Below are 23,242 nucleotides of genomic sequence, written 5' to 3'. Positions count from 1 at the left end.
TACATTTAGAGGCCAATAGAGCGTCACAGTCCCGCCCCCTACCAGGGCCCAGGAAATTATTTATTTAAAGACCTTTTAAGCCTCGTACAAAGCCAACTCTTGTCGTGACAACTCTATATTGTACCATCATTACAGTATAGTAACTTCCTCCACTGGTGATGTCATCACTGTGTAATTCTGTACGGCTGCCTTTTCAGAACTTCTCATTTGAAGTCATTTACATATAATTATATTTAAACAGCGACTGGTATTGTCTAGATATGGACTAGTATGTAAATATCTGAAGTTGTTCCTTATCTGTTGACCTACATTTAAAGAAGTCCAAACTCAGGGATGTTTAATATTAAACTGCACATCCTGTACATTAATTTAGTTACTAAAGTGTACTCTTTATCATATGAGGTACAGCAGTTTATATCAACTCCCTGGTGTCACAATTCTACACGTTGAAATGTAACAGTAATTTACAATGCACGCAGTAATTAGAGTTAATGTACTGTTTTATTTATAACATTCACTGTTTTAACAAACTGATTTGGACCAAAGTCCAAACTGTTTTACCTTTTAAAGTAAAACAGATAGCTATTCTTCATGTATTACATAAATAGAGGGTATGCGCATTCATAAAGTGAGTGGCAAAGTGAGTTTAATTAACATTAACCTTGTTTAATGCAATCAGACTTTGCTGTTTGGATGTATGGGCTGTCAAGGCCAGAAAGTAGTCTTTGTGCCACTCAGCAGGCGTTCCCGCATAACCTTCGGGTATGATGATGATGATGTCATGCGCATACCCTCTATAATGAAAATATCCTCTTGAACCACAGCATGCCTATCAGTCAGGCGGGGACATTTGCCAATAATAGCAGATCTACAAGCTCACATCAGGTTGTGTATTTGATGTACAGTTGGGTGCCATCGATATTGTCCCTTATCATTTGACCCATTTAGGCCTGACCTCAAAATTTAAAAAAATCCTTCTAAATCCTCCAGTTTTCTGAAATAAATATTTTCACGATTTTTCAAAAAATAGCAGATCTACAAGCTCATAGCGCGCCACCGAGTGGCGCGCTATGAGCTTGTAGATCTGCTATTTTTCAATAGCTAAATAGTTTTGAACACCAAAAGGGGTTCCCGCCCAAAATGGGTTAACTGTCCTTTTGCGCAGATCAAAAGGACAATATCGATGGCCTCCAACTGTACACAAACAAAAAGCGAATAAATTGTGAATCGGGGAGCACCCGCATGGCGAAGCAGCAGCACCACCCCTCCCCAGCCCCCCCAGGTCGTAACACCAGGCACCACAAAGGGTTAATCAGGTGCTGTACATATAACTAATACACATCACTATTATTAAATTAAATCCACACGCAAACCAGTGTTGATTTCGTCGACTAAAAATAAGACGAAAACTGTTCGTCGACTACATTTTTCCACTGACGAAAACTAAATGGAAACTAAATGAAAACTAAGCTATGATGACTAAAACTAAGAGTAAATATACTGACAATTTTGTCAACAAATAAAAACTAGACTAAAATGTTAGGAAGGGACTAGTGGACAAGAGATCCAGAATAAGTCATTTTACAATTAGTTGCATGCTGAAAATAGACGATCTACAAGCTCACTTGTGGGCTTGTAGAAGTGTAAAAAACTGTCATTACGACGGCATCAAGGCCCACCTAAATACATTTTGTTCGATTAAATCTTATATTTAGTCGACTAAAACTAGACTAACACTAAAACATTCCGGGTGACTAAAATGTGACTAAAACTAAATGAAAACTATTCAAGAGACTAGGACTAAAACTAAAATCAAAATTTGCTGTCAAAAACAACACTGAAGCAAACACATTTCTGGCCACTTTAAATTACTAAGTAAGTAAGTAAGTAAGTAAGTAAGTAAGAAAATACTTTTCAAAATAAAGTTAAGAGGTGCTGAACAGTGAGCACAGAACAAGCAATCAACAAGTTAAAACAAACAGGAAAACAGAGCACAATAAAGTAAAAATACAATATAGAATTTAACAAAACCAATAAACAAGGGCAAACGTCTTTGAGAATCTTTGAGAATTATTAGTGAGGACCTATTATATGAAGATAGGTTGAAAAGTGGTGAAGTGGTCCTTTAACAAGCTGATTTGGACCAAACCCATGCAAAAACACTTTATTGATCTATCTGTCTGTGGTGTTAAAATGGAACAGATGGCTGTTATTCATTGATTACATGTTACATTACATAGTCTCCCCTTTATCTGAATAATGGAAATATGAATTATCCTCTTGAACCCCAGCATGGCTATTATGGGGGGAACATTTCCCAAAATAGCAGATCTACAAGCTCATTGTCTATTTGAAACCCCCCACCCTCACCCCCCCACAGGCGGGTGGTAGCTCCAGGACCACAAAGGGTTAATCAGGTGCTGCACATACACAACTATTACTAGTTAATGCATAACTCTAGAAAACTATTTCACAAATCCAATTGTTGGTTGTTGTTGACCCACATGGAGCGTCGTACCATCCTCCATTATCCAACCCAGCACAGTCTTCTCCTTCCCCAAGGTCATTAGGCTCACCAGAGTACCAGTACCTGTAGAAGGAGAAACATTAATACATTACAATACCTTCACAACAAGGATTTCATCTGAATGTTTAGGTTTTTTTTTAAATCATGACTTCAAATTATATTACATTATATATTTACGTACAAATTAACTGGACAATGAAATAGACAACGGATACAGAGTAACTGTTGTATTATAGCCTTTGATTCCATTTAGAAATAAATATGAAGAGGAAATAATGTGAAATGTAGTTTGCTGAAAATAAATGTAGTTAAAATGTTTTCTTTAACCCATTCTGGACGGGAACCCCTCTTGGGGTTCTGTACAGTATGTACAGTATTAAATAAATGTGATGCTGCTATATAAATATTTGTTTTTCAGAAAACTTAGGTCAGTATTTAGAAGGAGTTTTTAGAATCGGCCTCAGTAGAATAATGAAGGTAAAGTCTTACGTTGTGGTCAGTGGTGTTCCATCCACCCACTTCCACACTCCTTCTGTCTCGCTGTCGGTCAGTCCAAACCACCGCAGCTTGTCTCTGCCAACGAGTCCGCCAACAAAGTCCTGGACAGACAAGCAGCTGGTTACTGAAGTACAATCTGTACAATACTAGATGTGTGTCTCAACTAGATGGAGTAGGTTACAGCATGCACACACACACACACACACACACACACACACACACACACACACACACACACACACACACACACACACACACACACACACACACACACACACACACACACACACACACACACACACACACACACACACACACACACACACACACACACACACACACACACACACACACACACACACACACACTTCACCTGCTTCTCTCTGCTCTTTATGGTCATCAGGTCAGATTGTCTGGCTGTACAGTATGCTCTGCTGTCCTCCCAGGTCTTCTTCTCAGTAGAGATGTAGTAACACACACCATCACCAAATGTAAATCCATGTGATTCTAACAACAAAATATAATGTTAGACACTGTTTTTAATGTGATCAGATTAATGACAAATGCTGAACAACATGATATAAGAATGTATAAAAACAGTGATGTCTCACTGACCACAAAGAATCCTCTTCGGTTCGGTCAGGTTGTCATGTCTGGTCAGTAACTCATCATAACTGGTCTTCCACTGGTCTCTCTGAACAGTCAGGTTGTCATGTCTGGTCTTCCACTGGTCTCTCTGTTTAGTCAGGTCCAAATCTGCAAGAAGGAAAATCAACAAACTGATTAGGTTTACATCCAACTTTATTGCATTTGACAATGAGACAAATAGAGGTGTCCGGTTGGCACAGGGTTGAAGTTCTAGCGTTTGTCATTGTAAAATATCTATGTGTCCACAAGGACAGACAGTTAACAGACAGGACCAGGTCCTAAAGGTCCACATGCAGTCATTTATTTTGGTGTTGTCGGACAAATGTCTATAATTTGGGCGGTATTATGCTCTGCGTCAATCCACTCCTAAAGGTCATGTTGTGACTTATTGCACGCACGCACGCACGCACGCATGCACGCACACACTCACACCTCTGTTTGTTCAGAGGATTGGAAGCATGGTGTGTGTGTGTGTGTGTGTGTGTGTGTGTGTGTGTGTGTGTGTGTGTGTGTGTGTGTGTGTGTGTGTGTGTGTGTGTGTGTGCGCCGCTGTACAGCAAAAAACTGTGGGGAGGAGCCAGGTATGAACGCACACACGCAAGCACACATTCATCCACAGATACACACCAAATCCTAATCAGACTTTGTATTGAACTGTACTTTTCTGTGCTCTTTTTGGCAAACTGTTAAAGTATTCAATCAATCAATCAATCAATCAATCAATCAAACTATTCCAGATTTCCTGACTCAAATATGAGACATAAAGATACAGTAGTGTTTATAAAATGCTACTCACTGAGTATGACCAGGACAATGATGCCAGCCAATAGGAGCAGCCCCACACACGCTGCAACAGCTTTGAAGACATTCTTCTTAAATCCTGAATGTAAACATCACACACATTTTCACTATTATTGTATACATTAAGGCAGAGCACATGTATTGTGTTGCGCATGTGAATAAAAGCGAATTCCATTAAACACATCCAATAAAGCATTGACAAGAGAGGCTCTGTGATGTGGCTGCACCAAGAGAGGCTCTGTGATGTGGCTGCGCCGACAACTGCTATTGCGTAAGATTGATAGATGTGTTACTTAAATCATTGTATTATTATTATTATTATTATTATTATTATTATTATTATTAGTAGTAGTAGTAGTATTCTTTGTTTTTACCTCCATGCTGTGCTGTGTTCCCAGGGTCAGAACCTCGGAGGTTTTCGTAGACGTTTAGTTCTATACCTCCATGCCGTGCTGTGTTCTCAGGGACAGAAACACTGAGGGTTTCATAAGTGTCGTCGGTCGGTTCTGGTGTGGTGTAGATGTCTTCAGACATTTTAGGTTGAGTTCAGTTGAATTGAGTTGAGTTGAGTTTCTGAGTTGAATTGACTCCAGTTGAGGTGTACACGTCTTCAGATATTGTAGTGGGTTTTCAGACTGCTCTCCTTATACAGCTTGATGGAACACATGTCACAAGAGAGGAAGTTTGAGAGAGGATGAGGATGTGGTGAAATTGCACTGCTTCCAGCCAATCAGGTGGATTGACCCATAATATGTGTCAATCCACCGGCATTTCGTTATCAAACCTCCTAATTTCAAGGACCCCTCTGAGGTCCTGATGAAGGAGATGGTGACAGAATATATGGGTACGGTCTTGACGCCGTCACCTGATGGAGGTAGCACCAAGTTTGTTCCAACCTGAGAAAGACAAACAAAAAAGATACATGGACCAATGTAAAAGACTGTCGAAAAGCAAAGGGTATAAGCAAGATAATGGTGTTCACTGATTGCAGTCTTATACAGTACATGTTCAGAAATACATTTTCTGAATAATTCTATAACAGGCAGTCAGGCACATTCTAAACCACTTCAACTGGACATGGCTTGGCACTGCACTTGGAGCTGGCACGGTTTTCCCATCTACACCAAATCTTTGAGAATATTGATGCTGGGTTCAAGCGGTTAAAATTAATAACATTTCCATTTAGATATGCAGAGGAACTTACAGGCTTATGGTCGAACACCAAGTTGGACTCCTCGATAGTGTGCTGGTACACTTTTCTCCCAACTTTGTACACTGTTGGCAGAAGCAGTGTCGGTAGCTGTTCCCCCAAAACTGTAGGAAGACAATTTTATATCAATATGTATTAATGTGGCATGGCATATCTGTGATTATGTCATTTAGTAACACAATAAAACACCTGCTAAAATATCCATTTGCATAGTCTGCTGTACAATATAACAATATATTACCGTGTGTTAATCCATCAAGAGAAGAGGTTATTTTCCCTTTGCATCTTGCCAGGTACAGGAACGTTTGTGTCAGGAGTTTTTGGCCCAGCCTCTCCATGCAAGATCCGTTCAATCTTTAAAAAAAATCAAATGGAGGAAAACAAAATCAAATGTGTCAGCTGACATACTGATAAAAGATTATTATAACAATGCAATTGTTATAACATATCGTTATATGCACTCATATGTAAACTTCTTTGTAACTTACCATGCCTGGAGTGGATAGATGTGGGAACTCTTGGCCAATCTCCTGCACCCTTGTTTCCCCTTATCAACTTGGCCCTTTTTTCTACATTTTGCAGAAAGTACAGCAGTGCAATTGTACAAGAATGTTAAAAGGATAACACAAAATGTCCTCAGGGCAATTGCAGACAGGTGATCCTTTATGGCAGTTTTGAGGGAAGGTAAGGAGTTGCACTTTATTGATAGCCATTTTTGTGCCTTTGAAGTAGTACAACAGGTGAAATGAAATGAAATGAAATGAAATCTATATTTACCCAGGGTATCTGGGCTAAGCTCAAGAACTTGTTTCCAGCCAGGCCCTGCTCATAGAACACATTTCATCGTAGTGGTTGATGCCTTGTTCAAGGGCATTTCAGCGGTGGTAATTTTAACGTGTCGGACGGCTGGTTCGAACTGGGAACCTTCCGGTATCTAGACCGCGCCGCTATCCGTTCGGCCACCGCTGCCACGAGGTACATGCGGGCACTGGTCCCCTGAGTATCTTGTAGACCAGGCCCATTGCAAGTTGCTGTACTCTGCCATCCCACCCTAACATAATGAGCAGAGGTGGTTATGCTATAGGTGTGAGGTGTAGAAGTAGTCCAATTAGTTTATTTTGGGAGGTCTGTAGTAGTTCAGATTGTAATGACGATGTGCTACAGTGTAGTACATCAACGTAATTACAATCTAAACTACTACAGATTACTACACTACCATGAGGCACATGCATAGGCAAAATTACATTTGATGAGTGCTGCAGCTAGTATCCTCAGTGCATTCCTACTGACCTGTACACTGCCGTTTCCTGCATGTTTTGCTCCACCAGGCTGAGGAGCTGCAAATTGTTTCTCAACCATTCTTAAAGCAATATGGCTTTTTCATCCAATATGGTAGAGTCTATAAAAGAAAATACACAATATTACCAATGATTATATGGCTCTAATGCTTCAACAATGAATTCAGTTCCAACAATTACCTGGTATGCGTGTCCTATGATCACCACGTTCATTACTTTGTGGCGGTGTCTGCTGTGTGCTCTGTGACCTCAGCCTCTTTCTCAGCCCCTTTATGGTGTTCCGAAGCCTCTGTTCGAGGAATCCAGCAGCTGGGTATTTGCCCCATCCTGGGGTGTACCGGATTCCCTGTAAAGAAATGAAAATCATTGGTGAATACAGATAAGGCACATTTTAATTTTTACAGTGTGACCAGAAGATGTGGCTAGAACAGGGTTTGTCTCTCTTATCTTAACCGTCTGATGACACCGGGCATAAAAACGCACAGACGTCCAGTACTCTGGTGCTGGAAGATGAATTATATTATGTCAAGCTGACTGTTTTAGCATAAATTCCTCTAGAAAATGTTAATTACACACGATTCCAATGCTTGAGTCGTCCAAGCAGGGAATCCCTGAAACAAAGATGTAGTCTGGGCCTTTTTGGTCTCAGAGGTAGTACTGTAAACACAGAAAAACTAAAATTACCAGCAGAGTCAAACTAGATTAAGTAAAACATGTGTCGCACCCCAGTATAATGGCTGTAGCATTGTCTGCAGCAAACGGGGGATCAGCATAAAACTAAAAACACTACTCAAAATGTGTTTTGGTACATGTGTTGTGCAAAGGGGTAAAGTGATTATTTCTAGCAAATAGGTAAATGTCAGAAAGCAAAACATATGGGGCAAATTGCATGGAATGTATTAGAATAAAAAAGTTTCAGTAACACTGAATGGGTAGGTACCGTCACAAATCATCTTGCTCTAGGACACTTCGACACCAACTCTGGGGGAGCCCTGGATCAAACTGGGAACCTCACGGTTCCCATCAGGCTGCTCTACTGCCCACTCTACCCCTGAGCCACTGCTGTGAATATGAAAATAGTAATGATGGGAGATTAATCGCCAAACACATCGGTCGATTCTAGTTGTTTTTATTATTAATCTGCATTGATTTGATCGGTCTGATTGTCTTTACAGCTAAACAAGACCAGAGTAACAGCTCGAACAGATCTACAAGCTCACAATATTAAATAAAAAAGGCATTAAAGTTAAATCAGACTTGTCTAAGCCTGCAGTACAGATACCCAGGCTGTTACATGTATTTTTCATTATGGACAAAGTTATTATAATTATTCAATACAGAAAGAGGTCATAAGACATTGGTAATATCGGCCATAACAGCAATTAATTATATCGGATATCGACCAAAATGTCTCATCGGCACATCCCTAGAAAATAGTTATACCTTAAAGACTATCAATAAGGTATGTCAGCTGCTACTGTGTAGTGTCTCTGACAAAGCCATCCATTGATCTTAAAAAACAAAACAAAAAAACAAAGCACTTTAGACCTGAATTTGTGTTGCCTTATAGTGTTTAACCACTTTAAACATTATTTTAATTTTTAGCTGTAAAAAAAAATAGCAGATCTACAAGCTCATAGCGCGGCACTCGGCTCATAGCATGATATGAGCTAGCTCCTTTAGGAACCCTACGTTAAAGTTTCTGACATTTTGATGACTTTACGTAGGGTTCCTTATCATCGACTTCAAGCGACATGGGATGCAATCTGATTTACCCTGACTTAGCCCTGTGCTGCGGTGTGGGTGTCACGCTGACATATTCCAAAAGAACCATATGAACGCTATAGGAGACAACGAACCTTCTGACCCCCCCCCCGTGAACGGCTCAGAAGCCGTTAAGTATTTTTAATGTTTGTACGACCGTTTTGGCAGCTCTGAAATTCTCTCTTGTGTCCCTCCTTGTTGACATCTCGGTTGGCTAGCTGCGCCTACGAGGCGCGTAGGGAGGCGCAGCTAGCCAACCGAGATGCTGGAGGCGGTACAATGGGATGTCAACAAGAGAGAATTTCAGAGCTGCCAAAACGGTCGTACAAACATTAAAAATACTTCCCTTCTGAGCCGTTCGCGGGGGGGGTCAGAAGGTTCGTTGTCTCCTATAGCGTTCATATGGTTCTTTTGGAATATGTCAGCGTGACACCCACACCGCAGCACAGGGGTAAGTCAGGGTAAATCAGATTGCATCCCATGTCGCTTGAAGCCGGTGATACCGGACCCTACGGGTTAGGGGTCCAAAGGAGCTCAACCCGGGGGGTCCGGAAACGGGCTAGATATGAGCTATTTTTGACTCAAATATTTGCTTCTGGGGGTCCCTGGAAAAACATATTTTCAAATGGGGGTCGTTGGCCAAATACATATCATTCTGGGGGTCCTTGATATGAAATAGTTTGAGCATCACTGATATAGAAACAAACAAGTTTTAGAAAAATGTTTGCATGCCTTGAACACCACTGCTAGGGTAATTTATTCAACTATTTTAACAAATAGCCAACACAGTGAGCTCATGGTTGCTACAAAGTAGAAACCACTGAATGCATTTGTTCATTGTTAATTTAGCACTATGTTTGCCATGTTGACTACCGGAATAAACAACTAATGCTAAAGCTGGGGAAATGTTAGTGTTGCACTTATGGTATAATAGCCATGAAGGACACAGTAGTACTCTGGTTGTATTTGAGTAGCTTATATATGTAGCATTTAGATCCAGAAACATCCTCTCCATATATTTCATAACAGAAATACACATGCCAACCAAACTACTACTTCAACAGAACAGCAAGTTTACATTAAACAGCTTGCTGAGACCACAATGTCTCATTGACTGGCGTTAGCAAAACGTTAGCATGTTGCTCGTTAGCACTGCAAACTGGTTGCTTGCTTGGTAGGCTACTGGGATAATGAAGCTTCCAGCATGTGTATTGTGTAGACAACAACAACGTGGTGGTCTGGTGGCATAGACAAATACAAATGAACACAAACCTTTTAATGTAATGGCACACTGAAAGTAATCCTTTTGGTTATCCTCCTCTCCTCTCACTGCTCTGGACTAGAGACTGACACGGGAGTGGATTCCCACTCCTGCAGAAAAAAATCCTGTCCTGTCCCAATCCTGGGCCAGAGTAAAAAACAAAATCCCATCCTGTCCCACTCCTGTAGAATGACTCCTGATCCCATCCCGCTCCCACTCGAAATTACTCCCGCTCCCATCCCGCTCCTGTTTTTTTTTTTTTCTAGGAAAAGTTATTCTATATCTATCCATCTATCTATCTACCGGTATCTATCTATCGCTTCCTGCTTCTCAAGACAGATAGCCTACCAATACAAAAAAATAAAATAAAGTGGGCAATGGTGGATTTAACTTTGACTACCAAATACAGTATATCCTATTCATATCAATATCAAAACAAAACCAAGAACAGTTCTGACTGTTGACAAGTGCTTTGTCAATTTTTGAGATATATAATAGCCAATAAAAACATATATAAATATTTTACACACACAGTAATAAACGTAATACAGATCTTCTCTTATGGGGGGTCCCTGGCATATTTTCAAATGGGGGTCCGCGGGCTAATAAATGTTGATTTAGGGGTCCTTAACATGAAAATGTTTGGGAACCACTGGTGTATGGGACTCGTTTGTGAGAAATTCCTGAATTCCTGAATTCCTGTTCTGTCTATAGAAGTGTCTATTTGTACGTCTCTAAATGTTTAGATGATTTGAACATGGTGGACCCTGTTGGAAACAAGTGTAATGCTTAATTGGGTCGTCCACTCACAGTTAACAGCCTTTGTATTGAGTTTGTGCTTGAAATGTACTGTAATTCTGCAAACTGTTAATAAATTCTTCAATCAATCAATCAATCAAAGAAAGAAGGGAGACGATGTATTGAACATTCGCTCAGCCTAAGACAGCTGTTCAGGGAGCCAAGCAAGTGCCAACAGTAACAGCGTTAGCATGTAGCTAACGTAGCATCACAATTGCAAGTTGCCACTGCCAGGGGAAACAAATGCATCAGGATGATCTGGCTATAAATAATCGATTATATCACATCACCGGCGCGATGCAGAATCATGCAAGGCCGCACTGCGATGTCTTCATATTAAATGAAACGTCCACTGGATTGCATGAAGGAAGTTTTCATCCTCTCCCGGTTGGAGCGGACTCAGCGGAGCCTGGAAGCATTAGCACTGATGGGGTATGTAGTTCTTTTGACTTGCGTCAGCAAGTCAAAAGAGTGTTGGCTCACTGAAAGATGACTACAACAAAGATGGGCGCTTCTGTTCTTTTGGTTGGCAGCGCGACCAGTTGAAAATGTCATTCACGATCCTGCACGCTCCTGTTGATTTACATTCCCGTCCCGTCCCGATCACGGGATTAATACAAATATTAATCCCATCCCGCGTGAATCCTGCGGGAATCCCGTGACCCGCGGGAGTCCCGACAAAATGTCAGTCTCGACTGCTGCTGCAGCAGCCTGCGCGGGCTTTTTCCTATGGCTTTTTCCAACGATGCAAACACTTCCTGATAAGTGACGTCACTACTCACTACGTCAGATGCGCATTGTCCGCGCAGAGCCCCCCCCCCCCCCAACCAACCAACCAACCACCACCACCACGCACGCACGCACGCACGCACGCACGCACGCACACAATATGAGCAGGCCTAAATATTTTGACAGGAATTTTCATAGCAATGTCAAAAGGACATTTATTTTCACAGTAAGGTAGTATATTTATTAAGACTGCAATAATATCATTGTTTATTGTTTTGATGTATTGTAATATGGAACTATGGTAAGAAAAATATTATACAGATAGGCTTATAACAGAAAAATGACCTGTAAAAATACAGTATACAGTTTTTGGGTTTAATTGTCTCCACCAGGCCGAAGGCATGGTGAGAGAGTATGTTTTGCACTCCGTCCGTCCGTCTGTGTGTACAGCTAATCTCCGGCACCGTTGGCGCTGCCGATGCCAAACTTTCCACACACACTCCCTGGATGCCAACGACGAACCTCTGACCAATTTTTCCACAACAGCTTGTTATAGCGCCACCATGAGGCCGACTTTTGCAAAACACATTTCTTTATATTACTCGTACATAGTTTATCCATACATCACGCAACTCAGTATACACCATCTCTATAGTCATGTGATCAACACAGACCACTCCGCGTCCCCATATTCCATCGCCATTGGCTAAGATTGCCTTTCAAAGTTCTGCAGATTTGTCCGTTTTGAACAAAATGCCTCAAATCATGAACACAGTGTGCGATTTCCGTGAAATTATGCACACACATTACCACTAGGCAGAGGAAGAAATGCCACTTAAAAAAGAGGACTCATGGTGGCGCTATAACAGACCAATTCATGTTCTTGAATCTTACCTATAATTGCACCGATCTGTGTACAACTTTGCATGCTCACTCCCTAGAGGCCAAGACAAAACCTTTGCCCTGCATTTCCCACATCTGCCTGTTGTTGCGCCACCATGAGGCCAATTTCTGCAGAACTTAAACGCTTACTGTAAATCACTCGGGATAGCGTCTGCTAAATGCCTAAATTGTAAATTTGTCAATTGCTATTATCCTGGTTACTGTCAATTTTAATATTTTACATTCTTATAAAGTAGGCCTATTTAATCAATCAGTCAATCAATCAATGAATGAATAAAAAATGAATATACATGTTGGGTACAAAAATAACCCCGTATTTTATAACCCTTTTTTGCTACTTTCTAATTCTTTGTTTGGCCCAAAACATTGTGTTTATTGTCATGATTTGTCACGACAAGAGTTGGCTTTGTCCGCGGCGTAAACGTCTTTAAATAAATACTTTTTGAAAAGTCTATGAGGAAAATGAACGGTGATTTATTTTCCGGGTCTCTCAAGGGGGCGGGACTGCGACGCTCTATAGTAGCCTATAATACCAGTAACTAATTTTGACCAACTGGAACCTTAAGGACCCCTATAGGGGGTCCCCGAACCCCACATTGAGATCCACTGACATGTTATATTTAGATAAACTTTCCTGTTATGGGATGGTTTCAATTTGCTATCCTTTATTCCATGTACTCTGATCTTGCACTTTGAAAGCCAATCGGTACTGAATTACATATGAATAAAGGTCCTTTCAGACAGGGAGTGTGTGATGCAGGCGTTGTCACCTGGATCAACTCCAAGTCTGCTCATGAGGGGCAAGGGACGCGTAGCATAAAAATAAAAATAAAGCTCAACACAATCCAGGCCGGTCTATGCAGGCGTGTGCACAAAATGAGCATGAACGCAACAATTTCACAGGGCTGTGGCTCTCACTGAAAATGAATCACTAGGCACGTCAGTCGCTGCCCTTCTGAAAAGGCCTTAAATGTGATGTTGACACAACAGAAGTGTTTGGAAACATTTCAATATGTAATGTGAAAGCAGTTATTTGGTAGTCTTAAAATAAGTACTTACAACTACAAATTGTCTTAAAAGTCACACTGTGGCTGCAATCTTTTCTCAGAGAGTAATTTTAGCTTGATGTACATGTACAATTATTTGATTGAAGATTTAATAACTTAGTAAGAGAAAAAAGAAATATATTCTAAAAACAATATTAATCCTCTTATACAATTTTCTCTTGTTTAGTATATCATTATTAAAACAAGATCAATAATCTAGTATGGCTAGATATAAGTTGGCAATTCTTGCTAAGTTCATTATTTTTTGCAGTGAGAACCCTTCAGAAACACCTAGTTGAACTTAAAGGGTCAATGACCTTTATAGTTTATTGTGTGAGAGAGAGAATAGAGAAGTTGGCCTTATTGAGAAGTAAAATAGAGAAGTTGTCATTATTGAGAAAGAGTCTTACTGGGGGCCTGGATACCATGCAACACTTTTTCGACACGTATTTTCGGTGATGTCATTCGATTCCACATCGCGCGAAAGCCCTGCAGACAATTCTTTTTTCATTTCTGCCCAAGATTGACCGAGATACAGACTCTTTTGTGTTTTTGCACGCTATAACTACAAAATCGCCTATTTGAGTGTATTCTGTTTGTACGGATGTATTTATTTGCTGACGATTGTTAATGGATTTCATCTGTTAGACTGATCTGTATGTTAACCCCAGGCGAAAATTCCATTGAAAAATATGCATTAGCCTTTGAGCTAGCTAGCAAAACATAACAAACAGACGAGGTCAGGACGAAAGCTGCATCCTTGCGCATTTACGCATTGTTTATGTTTTTTTTTTTTTTTCTTCATATGCCAGAGAAGATTTATTTTTACAGCTCTATAGCAGTGATTTCATTTCAAGGACCCCCAGTTTGACATGCATTAGTCTACGGACCCCCATTTAGTCTACGGACCCCCACCACTGGCCTATGTAGGCTATAGGCACTTTTCATTTTGTTGTAGGCTGTATTGAAGCATAAATGAGCGTTAGATGCCAGAAACATGACTTAATAGCTTTATTTAGGACGATTTATGTGAGGGTGCCTTTCGTCCTGTCCCTATGCAGCTTTCGTCCTGCCAAAAGCGCTGTGCGGAAGTGAGCGCGAGATCACTTTACTTGCCGATTGCGTCCGACTCGTTTCACCAAAATTAAAAAACACTGTGGGTAATGGGAGAGGACAAGTGTATCTTGTTCACAAAAAAGTTTGGTTACTTGAAATTAATTAATCTCTGTGCAGGGAGGGAATTAGTAAAATGGGCGTCAACCGTCCAGGCTCTCCCCTATATGTTTCTTTTCCCTTTTTACCTCCTTTATGATGAATTCCTGTTCTGTTCTTTGACTACCGGTATATAGAAGTGTCTATTTGTACGTCTCTAAATGTTTTGATGAATTGAACAAGGTGGGCCCTCTTGTAAACAAGTGTAATGCTTAATTGGGTCGTCCACTCACAGTTAACAGTCTTTGTATTGAGTTTGTGCTTGAAATGTACTGTAATTCTGCAAACTGTTAATAAATATTTCAATCAATCAATCAATCAATCAAAGATACTAGAGTGTGTGTGGCGAGTGTGTGTGTGTGTGTGTGTGTGTGGGGGGGGGGGGGGGGGGGGGGAGTGTGAGAGAGAGAATAGAGAAGTTGGCCTTATTGAGAAGTAAAATAGAGAAGTTGGCATAGTGGCATTATTGAGAAAGAGTCTTACTGTCAGAATCAAGGGAGAGACAGGAACCCACAGAGGGGGAGCCATCTTAACTGGATAGTGTAATTGACAACAGGTGGTCTCAGTGTGGTAGGTTTGTATTTTATAATAGCATTTAAAATAGTTGGATTGAGGAGAGTGTAAATGTATCAAACAGCAGAACAGCTACAGTACATCTGCTCAACATGATACAAGAATGAATAAAAACAGTGACGTCTCACTGACCACAAAGAATCCTCTTCAGTTCGGTCCGGTTGTCATGTCTGCTCTGTAACTCATCATAACTAGTCTCAGTAGTCTGACACTGGTCTCTCTGTCATGTCGTTAAGTCTGGTCAGTAACTGGCCTCTCTGTTCAGTCATGGTGTTAAGTCTGGTCAGTAACTGGCCTCTCTGGTCAGTCATGTTGTTAAGTCTGGTCAGTAACTGGCCTCTCTGGTCAGTCGTGGTGTTAAGTCTGGTCTCAAACTTGTCCAAATGGTCAGTCAGTTCGGTCAGGTTGTCATGTCTGCTCTGTAACTCATCATAACTAGTCTGACACTGGTCTCTCTGTTCAGTCATGTCGTTAAGTCTGGTCAGTAACTGGCCTCTCTGGTCAGTCATGTTGTTAAGTCTGGTCAGTAACTGGCCTCTCTGGTCAGTCATGTTGTTAAGTCTGGTCAGTAACTGGCCTCTCTGGTCAGTCGTGGTGTTAAGTCTGGTCTCAAACTTGTCCAAATGGTCAGTCAGTTCGGTCAGGTTGTCATGTCTGCTCTGTAACTCATCATAACTAGTCTGACACTGGTCTCTCTGTTCAGTCATGTCGTTAAGTCTGGTCAGTAACTGGCCTCTCTGGTCAGTCATGGTGTTAAGTCTGGTCAGTAACTGGCCTCTCTGGTCAGTCATGGTGTTAAGTCTGGTCAGTAACTGGCCTCTCTGTTCAGTCATGGTGTTAAGTCTGGTCAGTATTGCCTCTCTGGTCAGTCATGGTGTTAAGTCTGGTCAGTAACTGGCCTCTCTGGTCAGTCATGGTGTTAAGTCTGGTCAGTAACTGGCCTCTCTGGTCAGTCATGTTGTTAAGTCTGGTCAGTAACTGGCCTCTCTGGACAGTCATGTTGTTAAGTCTGGTCAGTAACTGGCCTCTCTGGTCAGTCATGTTGTTAAGTCTGGTCAGTAACTGGCCTCTCTGGACAGTCATGTTGTTAAGTCTGGTCAGTAACTGGCCTCTCTGGACAGTCATGTTGTTAAGTCTGGTCAGTAACTGGCCTCTCTGGACAGTCATGTTGTTAAGTCTGGTCAGTAACTGGCCTCTCTGGTCAGTCGTGGTGTTAAGTCTGGTCTCAAACTTGTCCAAATGGTCAGTCAGTTCGGTCAGGTTGTCATGTCTGCTCTGTAACTCATCATAACTAGTCTGACACTGGTCTCTCTGTTCAGTCATGTTGTTAAGTCTGGTCAGTAACTGGCCTCTCTGGTCAGTCATGGTGTTAAGTCTGGTCAGTAACTGGCCTCTCTGGTCAGTCATGGTGTTAAGTCTGGTCAGTAACTGGCCTCTCTGGTCAGTCATGTTGTTAAGTCTGGTCAGTAACTGGCCTCTCTGGACAGTCATGTTAAGTCTGGTCAGTAACTGGCCTCTCTGGACAGTCATATTGTTAAGTCTGGTCAGTAACTTGTCCAAATGGTCAGTCAGTTCGGTCAGGTTGTCATGTCTGTTCTGTAACTGATCCAAACTGGACTGCAGGATGTGTTTCTCTTTAATCAACGCTCCATCTGTAAGAAGGAGAATCAACACAATGATGAGTTTTCCATCCAATGTTGTGCTGATAGTCATCTTCATCAGTGATACAGAGGACTCTATGTTGGGGAGACATGTGACCTGATAGTCATCTTCATCAGTAATACAGAGGACTCTATGTTGGGGAGATATGTGACCTGGTAGTCCTCTTCATCAGTAATACAGAGGACTCTATGTTGGGGAGACACGTGACCTGGTGTGGAGAGCAGTCAACAACATGGTGGGTTGGGCGTCGACTGGTGACAGACATTTATAAAGGTCATAGGTCACACTCAGTCAGAGTAGCGAGAGTGAGTTTCCTCTTTTATTGGTTCTTGATGTCAAATGAATAAACGTTTCGGCTAACCAGCCGTCGTCACACATGATGCTGTCTAGTAGTCACAGGAACCATGTTTTGGATGAATATATCATGGTTAGAATAGAGTTGGAGGGGGCGGGGTACCTAACATGAATACCAAATATCTAAATACTGAATCAAGCAACTCAAAAACCCTGTGGGCTCTCCCAGAGTTAGTCAAAGTGTCTGTGAGCAAGACTCTGAACCCCTAATTGCTCCTGATGTGCAGGTTGGTGCCTTGCATGGTTTTCCTCTGGCATCGGTGTATGAATGTGTGTGTTAATGTGAATGTACTGCACAATCTCTGTAAAGCACTGTTACGAAACCCCGAGACCAAATAGTCTTATGACATGTCTAGAGGCTAGGGTTTCACAACAATGTAAGAAAAAGGGATGTCAAGCATTGGAGTTGCAAATAAACAGTCAACACAGGGTTAGAATCACCAAAGGTGATGTGCTTTTTTAGTTGAGGTATATTTACAGGTGGTCAAACGTATATGCATAAAGCATATAATAAAGCAAAAACAATTAAGCCACTGCCAGGGGACACGAGTGTTGCCAAAATAACAAAAGGAGCAGCTAGGGAAACAAAAGACAGACTAACTAACTATCTAGACAATTAGTAAAACAAAAGCCTGCCTACCTAACTACTCTAACCAAAACGTAGTTCAAAATACATGTGGTGGCAAACACCCCTTACCTAGTGTGCTTAACAAGGTTCTACCTACGTGGTGCCTATGTATAGAGGCCTCTGTCTTACCTGTCCCAAGGCAGGGCATATATCATAGAATTTACATTAGTAGTAGAACATTAAATTAAACAGATAAGGTTTGCTCAGGGACACAAGAGGAGACAAAACTGATGCAGCAGTGACAGGGCTACAAACAAACAACTGAGGTGTACTGGTTGAGAGAGTGAGCCCAGGTGGGACTCAGCCTTTTATAGGCAGCAGGTGGTGGTGGTGATTGGATGAGGGAGGAGTCAGGTAACAGGCTGATTGACAGATGAGGTGACTGGGGACTTCAAACCTGCAGAGAATGAGAGAGTGGAGGGAAGGAGAGACAGGGGAGGAATACAGAGCAACTACACAACCTACACTACGTGGCACGTAACAAGCACCTTGGATAAAAGTGCTATATAAATGCACCATTTATAGTGTGTGTTCAGTAACAGTGTTAAATAGCTCTATATTGTGACAGTAATCATTGCTATAGAGTGTGTGTCTCCATCACACAGGACAGGAGATGGAGACAGGAGTCTCCATCTCTCTCCAGCTTTTTATAAAACAGAAATTGCATTTTCTGGTTGGGATACCAATTTTATCCAATCAGGATAGAGAACTCTGTCAGGAAGTGGAATTGTAAGTGATGACACAAAGGCCCAATCCCAATCCGCTCCCTTGCTGACTCAATGAGCCCTCACTGACTTACCTGCTCGTTCATGTGAAGTCTGCGAGGGCTTGAGGGATGTCCCATTTAGAAGTGAGGGCTCAGCCCCGCCCCTTTATGTGCCCTTTGCCAAAGTCAGCATTTTGGCTGACTTTGGCAAAGAAATTACCCACAGTTCATAGCGTTACCAGGGGAATGAGGTGGATCCGCCGAACATCAATCATTTAAGTATGCAAATGAGTTATGTATTTAAGTATATGCAAATGAGTTATGTATCGCGGTTAGAATGTCACTGTCTCACTGTGTTCTCAAAGGGAGACGGAATGGAAGGATAGGCTATATATTTAATTACCATAATAATGATGATAAATGACTAATGAGCAAAGTAAAATAATATGGAAATGCAATTTATAATGAATATTATTATATATGAATATTCATGTAGGCACTGGCTGTGAATAAGGACAGTTTGTATAAAGTGATGCAAAGTGTCATGAATGGCGGACTCATCTTCAAAGTGCTGTCCCATTCCTTTCACAACAATGTGGAGCCCTTGCAGCCTCTCACCCTCAAGCCCTAATCCCTAACCCTTGAAGCCTCTCACCCTCAAGCACTTACAGCTGACGTCACTAAAGTCAATGAGGGTTCAGGGCTTAGCGCTTGAGGGAGACGTCACTAAAGTCAATGAGGGTTCAGGGCTCAGGGCTTGAGGGAGGCGTCACTAAAGTCAATGAGGGTTCAGGGCTTGAGGGAGACGTCACTAAAGTCAATGAGGGTTCAGGGCTCAGGGCTTGAGGGAGACGTCACTAAAGTCAATGAGGGTTCAGGGCTCAGGGCTTGAGGGAGACGTCACTAAAGTCAATGAGGGTTCAGGGCTCAGGGCTTGAGGGAGACGTCACTAAAGTCAATGAGGGTTCAGGGCTCAGGGCTTGAGGGAGACGTCACTAAAGTCAATGAGGGTTCAGGGCTCAGGGCTTGAGGGAGACGTCACTAAAGTCAATGAGGGTTCAGGGCTCAGGGCTTGAGGGAGACGTCACTAAAGTCAATGAGGGTTCAGGGCTCAGGGCTTGAGGGAGACGTCACTAAAGTCAATGAGGGTTCAGGGCTCAGGGCTTGAGGGAGACGTCACTAAAGTCAATGAGGGTTCAGGGCTCAGGGCTTGAGGGAGGCGTCACTAAAGTCAACTGACAGACAGACAGAGAGTCAGTCGGTCAGACACTCAGCGAGTCACTCGATTGATTCATTTACAAACACACAAGTTGTGTGTTTGTAAATAATCAGACCCACCGTTTCATTAGAGGATGTTCAGGTGGGGGTGAAGAGGCTGGAGGTCAAGAGGTCAACACAATTATACTGTCAGTCTTTTGGGTTTTATTAACCCATTCTGGACGGGAACCCTTTTTGGTGCATTATGTTATACTTTTATATACTTTTATGTTATAAAAATAGCAGACCCGCAAGCGGTGGCGCGCTACGAGCTTGTAGGTCTGCTATTTTTGAAAAATCGTGAAAATGCGGCTCAAATCTTTGAGTATATAGATGTGTGTGTGTGTGTGTGTGTGTGTGTGTGCGCGTAAATGGTGCATTTATATTAGCCTGGTTAATAAACCAGACCGAATCAGCCGTTGGCAAAAAAAAGTTGCCTACCAGCGGATTACGGTCTGGCGAGGCTCAGTAGCACGCCTCTTTCCTACAGCAGAGAACAGGTCGGACCAATCGGGACACGGTATGCAATATAGGCGGGCTTTGGTACAGTGACGTTCAATGCTTGAGACCTTTGACTGACAGTAGCTCTGACCAATTGCGTCAAAGAGAAAATGTTCCCCGGGAAATGAAATCCAAGTGGAGCCAGCCCAGACTGATATACCGCGACAGTGTTGTGTGATATTAGTCTGGCTTATTAGCCAGGCTACATTTATATAGCGCCTTTATCCAAGGCGCTTTACATAGATTGTGCATTATTCACCCATTCATACACCGATTTCGGTGGAAGCCATGCAAGGTACCAACCAGCACATCGGGAGCAATTTGGGGTTCAGTGTCTTGCCCAAGGACACTTCGACATGTAGACAGGAGGAGCCGGGATTCCAACCGCCGACCCATGGATCATTGGACTACCTGCTCTACCTCCTGAGCCACAGCCGCCCCATACGCCGTGCGTATGTGTGTCAAGACATTTTATTAGCAACTACATACACCTGTTGCAAGGTCCCCTTTTGGTGTTTTAAACGTTTACTGGGGACCCCCTGGAAATCCCACAAGGGCCCCTGGTGGTCCACGGACCCTGAATTGAGAAGCACTGGTATACATTCTAAACATTTGTATTCAGTCAGCTTTTATAAATGTCATTTTAAACGTGAAAACAGACTGTTGCGTGCTGCTGTCTGGTCGTGTGCTTCAAACCACTGTGATGCCGCATTAAACTACTTTCACCGGACCCCGAATTGAGGAGCACTGGCATACATTCTAAGCATTTATGCTCAGTTAGCTTTTATAAATGTCACTTTAAACGTGAAAACAGACTGCGCTGCTGTCTAGTCGTGTTCAAACCATTGTGATGTTGCATTACCTACGTTTACTGGGGACCCCCTGGACAACCCCCAATGGCCCCTGGGGGTCACCGGACCCCGAATTGAGAAGCACTGGTATAGATTCTAAACAATTGTATTCAGTCAGCTTTTATAAATGACATTTTAAAACGTGAAAACAGTCTCTTGTTATAGATATTATAGTTGTAGTTAAAGTACACCGTGTGAATGGCCCTTAACATGACACCAATGCTGAATAGTACTAGGGAGAACATGATAGTATCCGTCCATAGACTGGCCTCTGGTGACCAGATAGGAGCATTACTGCATCTACATTAAGGACAAGTATACAGCCTACTGTACATCCTCAGGGTTCATTGATATAATCTCTTCACATTTATGTACTCACAGTTTAACCCATTTAGGCCTGACGTCAAAATAAAATAAATGTCTTATAAATTCTGATAGTTTTCTGAAATACCTATGATTTCTGTATTAGTGGTGCTCAATATTTCATGCCAAGGACCCCAATGATTACAAATGATATGTAATTGGCCTCTGACCCCCATCTGAAAATATGTTGTTTCCCCTAGGTCTGCTATTTTTGGGGGCCTGTCTGTCTGTCTGTCTAAAATAGCAGACCTACAAGCTCGTAGCGCGGCACCGAGTGCCGCGCTACGAGCTTGTAGGTCTGCTATTTTGGGGGCCTCTGTCTGTCTGTCTGTCTAACAATCTGTCTTTTCTGTCTGTCTGTCTGTCTGTCTAACAATCTGTCTTGTCTGTCTGTCTGTCTAAAATAGCAGACCTACAAGCTCGTAGCGCGGCACCCGGTGCCGCGCTACGAGCTTGTAGGTCTGCTATTTTTGGGGGCCACTGTCTGTCTGTCTGTCTGTCTGTGTCTAACAATCTGTCTTGTCTGTCTGTCTGTCTAAAATAGCAGACCTACAAGCTCGTAGCGCAGCACCGAGTGCCGCGCTACGAGCTTGTAGGTCTGCTATTTTGGGGGCCACTGTCTGTCTGTCTGTCTGTCTGACAATCTGTCTTGTCTGTCTGCCTGTCTGTCTGTCTAAAATAGCAGACCTACGAGCTTGTAGGTCTGCTATTTTTGGGGGCCACTGTGTCTGTCTGTCTCTCTGTCTGTCTGTCTGTCTAACAATCTGTCTTTGTCTGTCTGTCTGTCTAAAATAGCAGACCTACAAGCTCGTAGCGCGGCACCGAGTGCCGCGCTACGAGCTTGTAGGTCTGCTATTTTGGGGGCCACTGTCCGTCTGTCTGTCTGTCTAACAATCTGTCTTGTCTGTCTGTCTGTCTAAAATAGCAGACCTACAAGCTCGTAGCGCGGCACTCTATTTTGGGGGCCACTGTCTGTCTGTCTGTCTAAAATAGCAGACCTACCTATAGCAGACCTAAATAGCAGACCTACGAGCTTGTAGGTCTGCTACCTTCACCTACCAGTTTGAGTTCTTCCAGAGCCAGCGTTTCACCTCAATGAAGGACCCACGCTCCTACCCACTGGAGTACGGTGTAGGGGACAAGATTTACATGCAGATAGAGGCCTCATCTTCAGTCAACAACATCGGCCCTTATTTGGTCATATCGGATCATATCGGTATGTGCAAATATGCCAGTCTAACCTCCGATCCGACACCGGGGTAAGGGGTTGACACTATAGCAGGTAAATAAAATGTTGGGGCATGTGGAATTTGCTTTGGAGTTGCCCAAACTGCAAGTGCACATTTGAGTGAGGAGTCTGCTATAAACACAACACGAGATATATAGCTAGATAGCTATAAACACTATTCCTGGTCGGTGGACTTCAAAATAAGATATTTTTTCTTTTTGTATTTATTATCTGGTATTCGGTATACACTGACACCACACTAGACAGGAACGCCCAAAAACGTCACATCCGGTTTTAGCCTGGGGTAAGAATTTTCTATGGCTGCCAATGTAACTTGGTCCAATCCTTAATCACATACGGACAAACATCTATGCTATCTAACTTGCGGAAATCTCATTGAAGACAAAAGTGAGTACGCAAACTG

At 42.3% G+C, this 23,242-nt stretch overlaps 1 protein-coding gene across 4 annotated transcripts; it reads right to left on the bottom strand.

The window, feature by feature from the left end:
• Positions 1-1,288: 1,288 nt before the first annotated feature.
• On the bottom strand, positions 1,289-10,141 carry LOC306920934 (C-type lectin domain family 17, member A-like). 4 transcript variants are annotated; one of them, XM_079497928.1, is made up of 15 exons: positions 10,019-10,140; positions 7,923-8,044; positions 7,163-7,328; positions 6,975-7,083; positions 6,462-6,735; positions 6,173-6,253; positions 5,926-6,038; positions 5,679-5,788; positions 5,259-5,370; positions 4,849-5,126; positions 4,470-4,553; positions 3,641-3,781; positions 3,399-3,532; positions 3,017-3,126; positions 1,289-2,590 (listed from the first exon to the last, which is right to left on the bottom strand). In XM_079497928.1, the coding sequence occupies exons 10-15, from the start codon at positions 5,006-5,008 to the stop codon at positions 2,458-2,460; spliced, it is 762 nt and encodes a 253-aa protein (XP_079354054.1). In that variant the 5' UTR covers positions 5,009-5,126; positions 5,259-5,370; positions 5,679-5,788; positions 5,926-6,038; positions 6,173-6,253; positions 6,462-6,735; positions 6,975-7,083; positions 7,163-7,328; positions 7,923-8,044; positions 10,019-10,140; the 3' UTR covers positions 1,289-2,457. The 4 variants fall into 4 exon arrangements, with proteins under 4 accessions (XP_079354054.1, XP_079354053.1, XP_079354055.1 ...); XM_079497927.1 differs by having other exon boundaries at positions 4,849-5,370; XM_079497929.1 differs by lacking the exon at positions 10,019-10,140 and adding an exon at positions 8,426-8,475 and having other exon boundaries at positions 4,849-5,370.
• Between the last annotated feature and the right edge of the window lie 13,101 nt (positions 10,142-23,242).

This window comes from Electrona antarctica (assembly GCF_951216825.1).
Source record: "Electrona antarctica genome assembly, chromosome: 3".
NCBI classification, from domain to species: Eukaryota; Metazoa; Chordata; class Actinopteri; order Myctophiformes; family Myctophidae; genus Electrona; species Electrona antarctica.
Note: the sequence above shows the minus strand (reverse complement) of the source record. Positions and strands in the feature narration are given on the sequence as shown.

Excerpts from the sequence above, each read along its gene's own strand:
- LOC306920934 (XM_079497930.1), bottom strand. The coding sequence starts at position 5,008 with ATGTCTGAAGACATCTACACCACACCAGAACCGACCGACGACACTTAT. Across the intron at positions 4,554-4,848 it reads GAACACAGCACAGCATGGAG|GATTTAAGAAGAATGTCTTC; the intron begins GTAAAAACAAAG and ends GTTTACATTCAG. Across the intron at positions 3,533-3,640 it reads ACCGAAGAGGATTCTTTGTG|AATCACATGGATTTACATTT; the intron begins GTCAGTGAGACA and ends TTTTGTTGTTAG.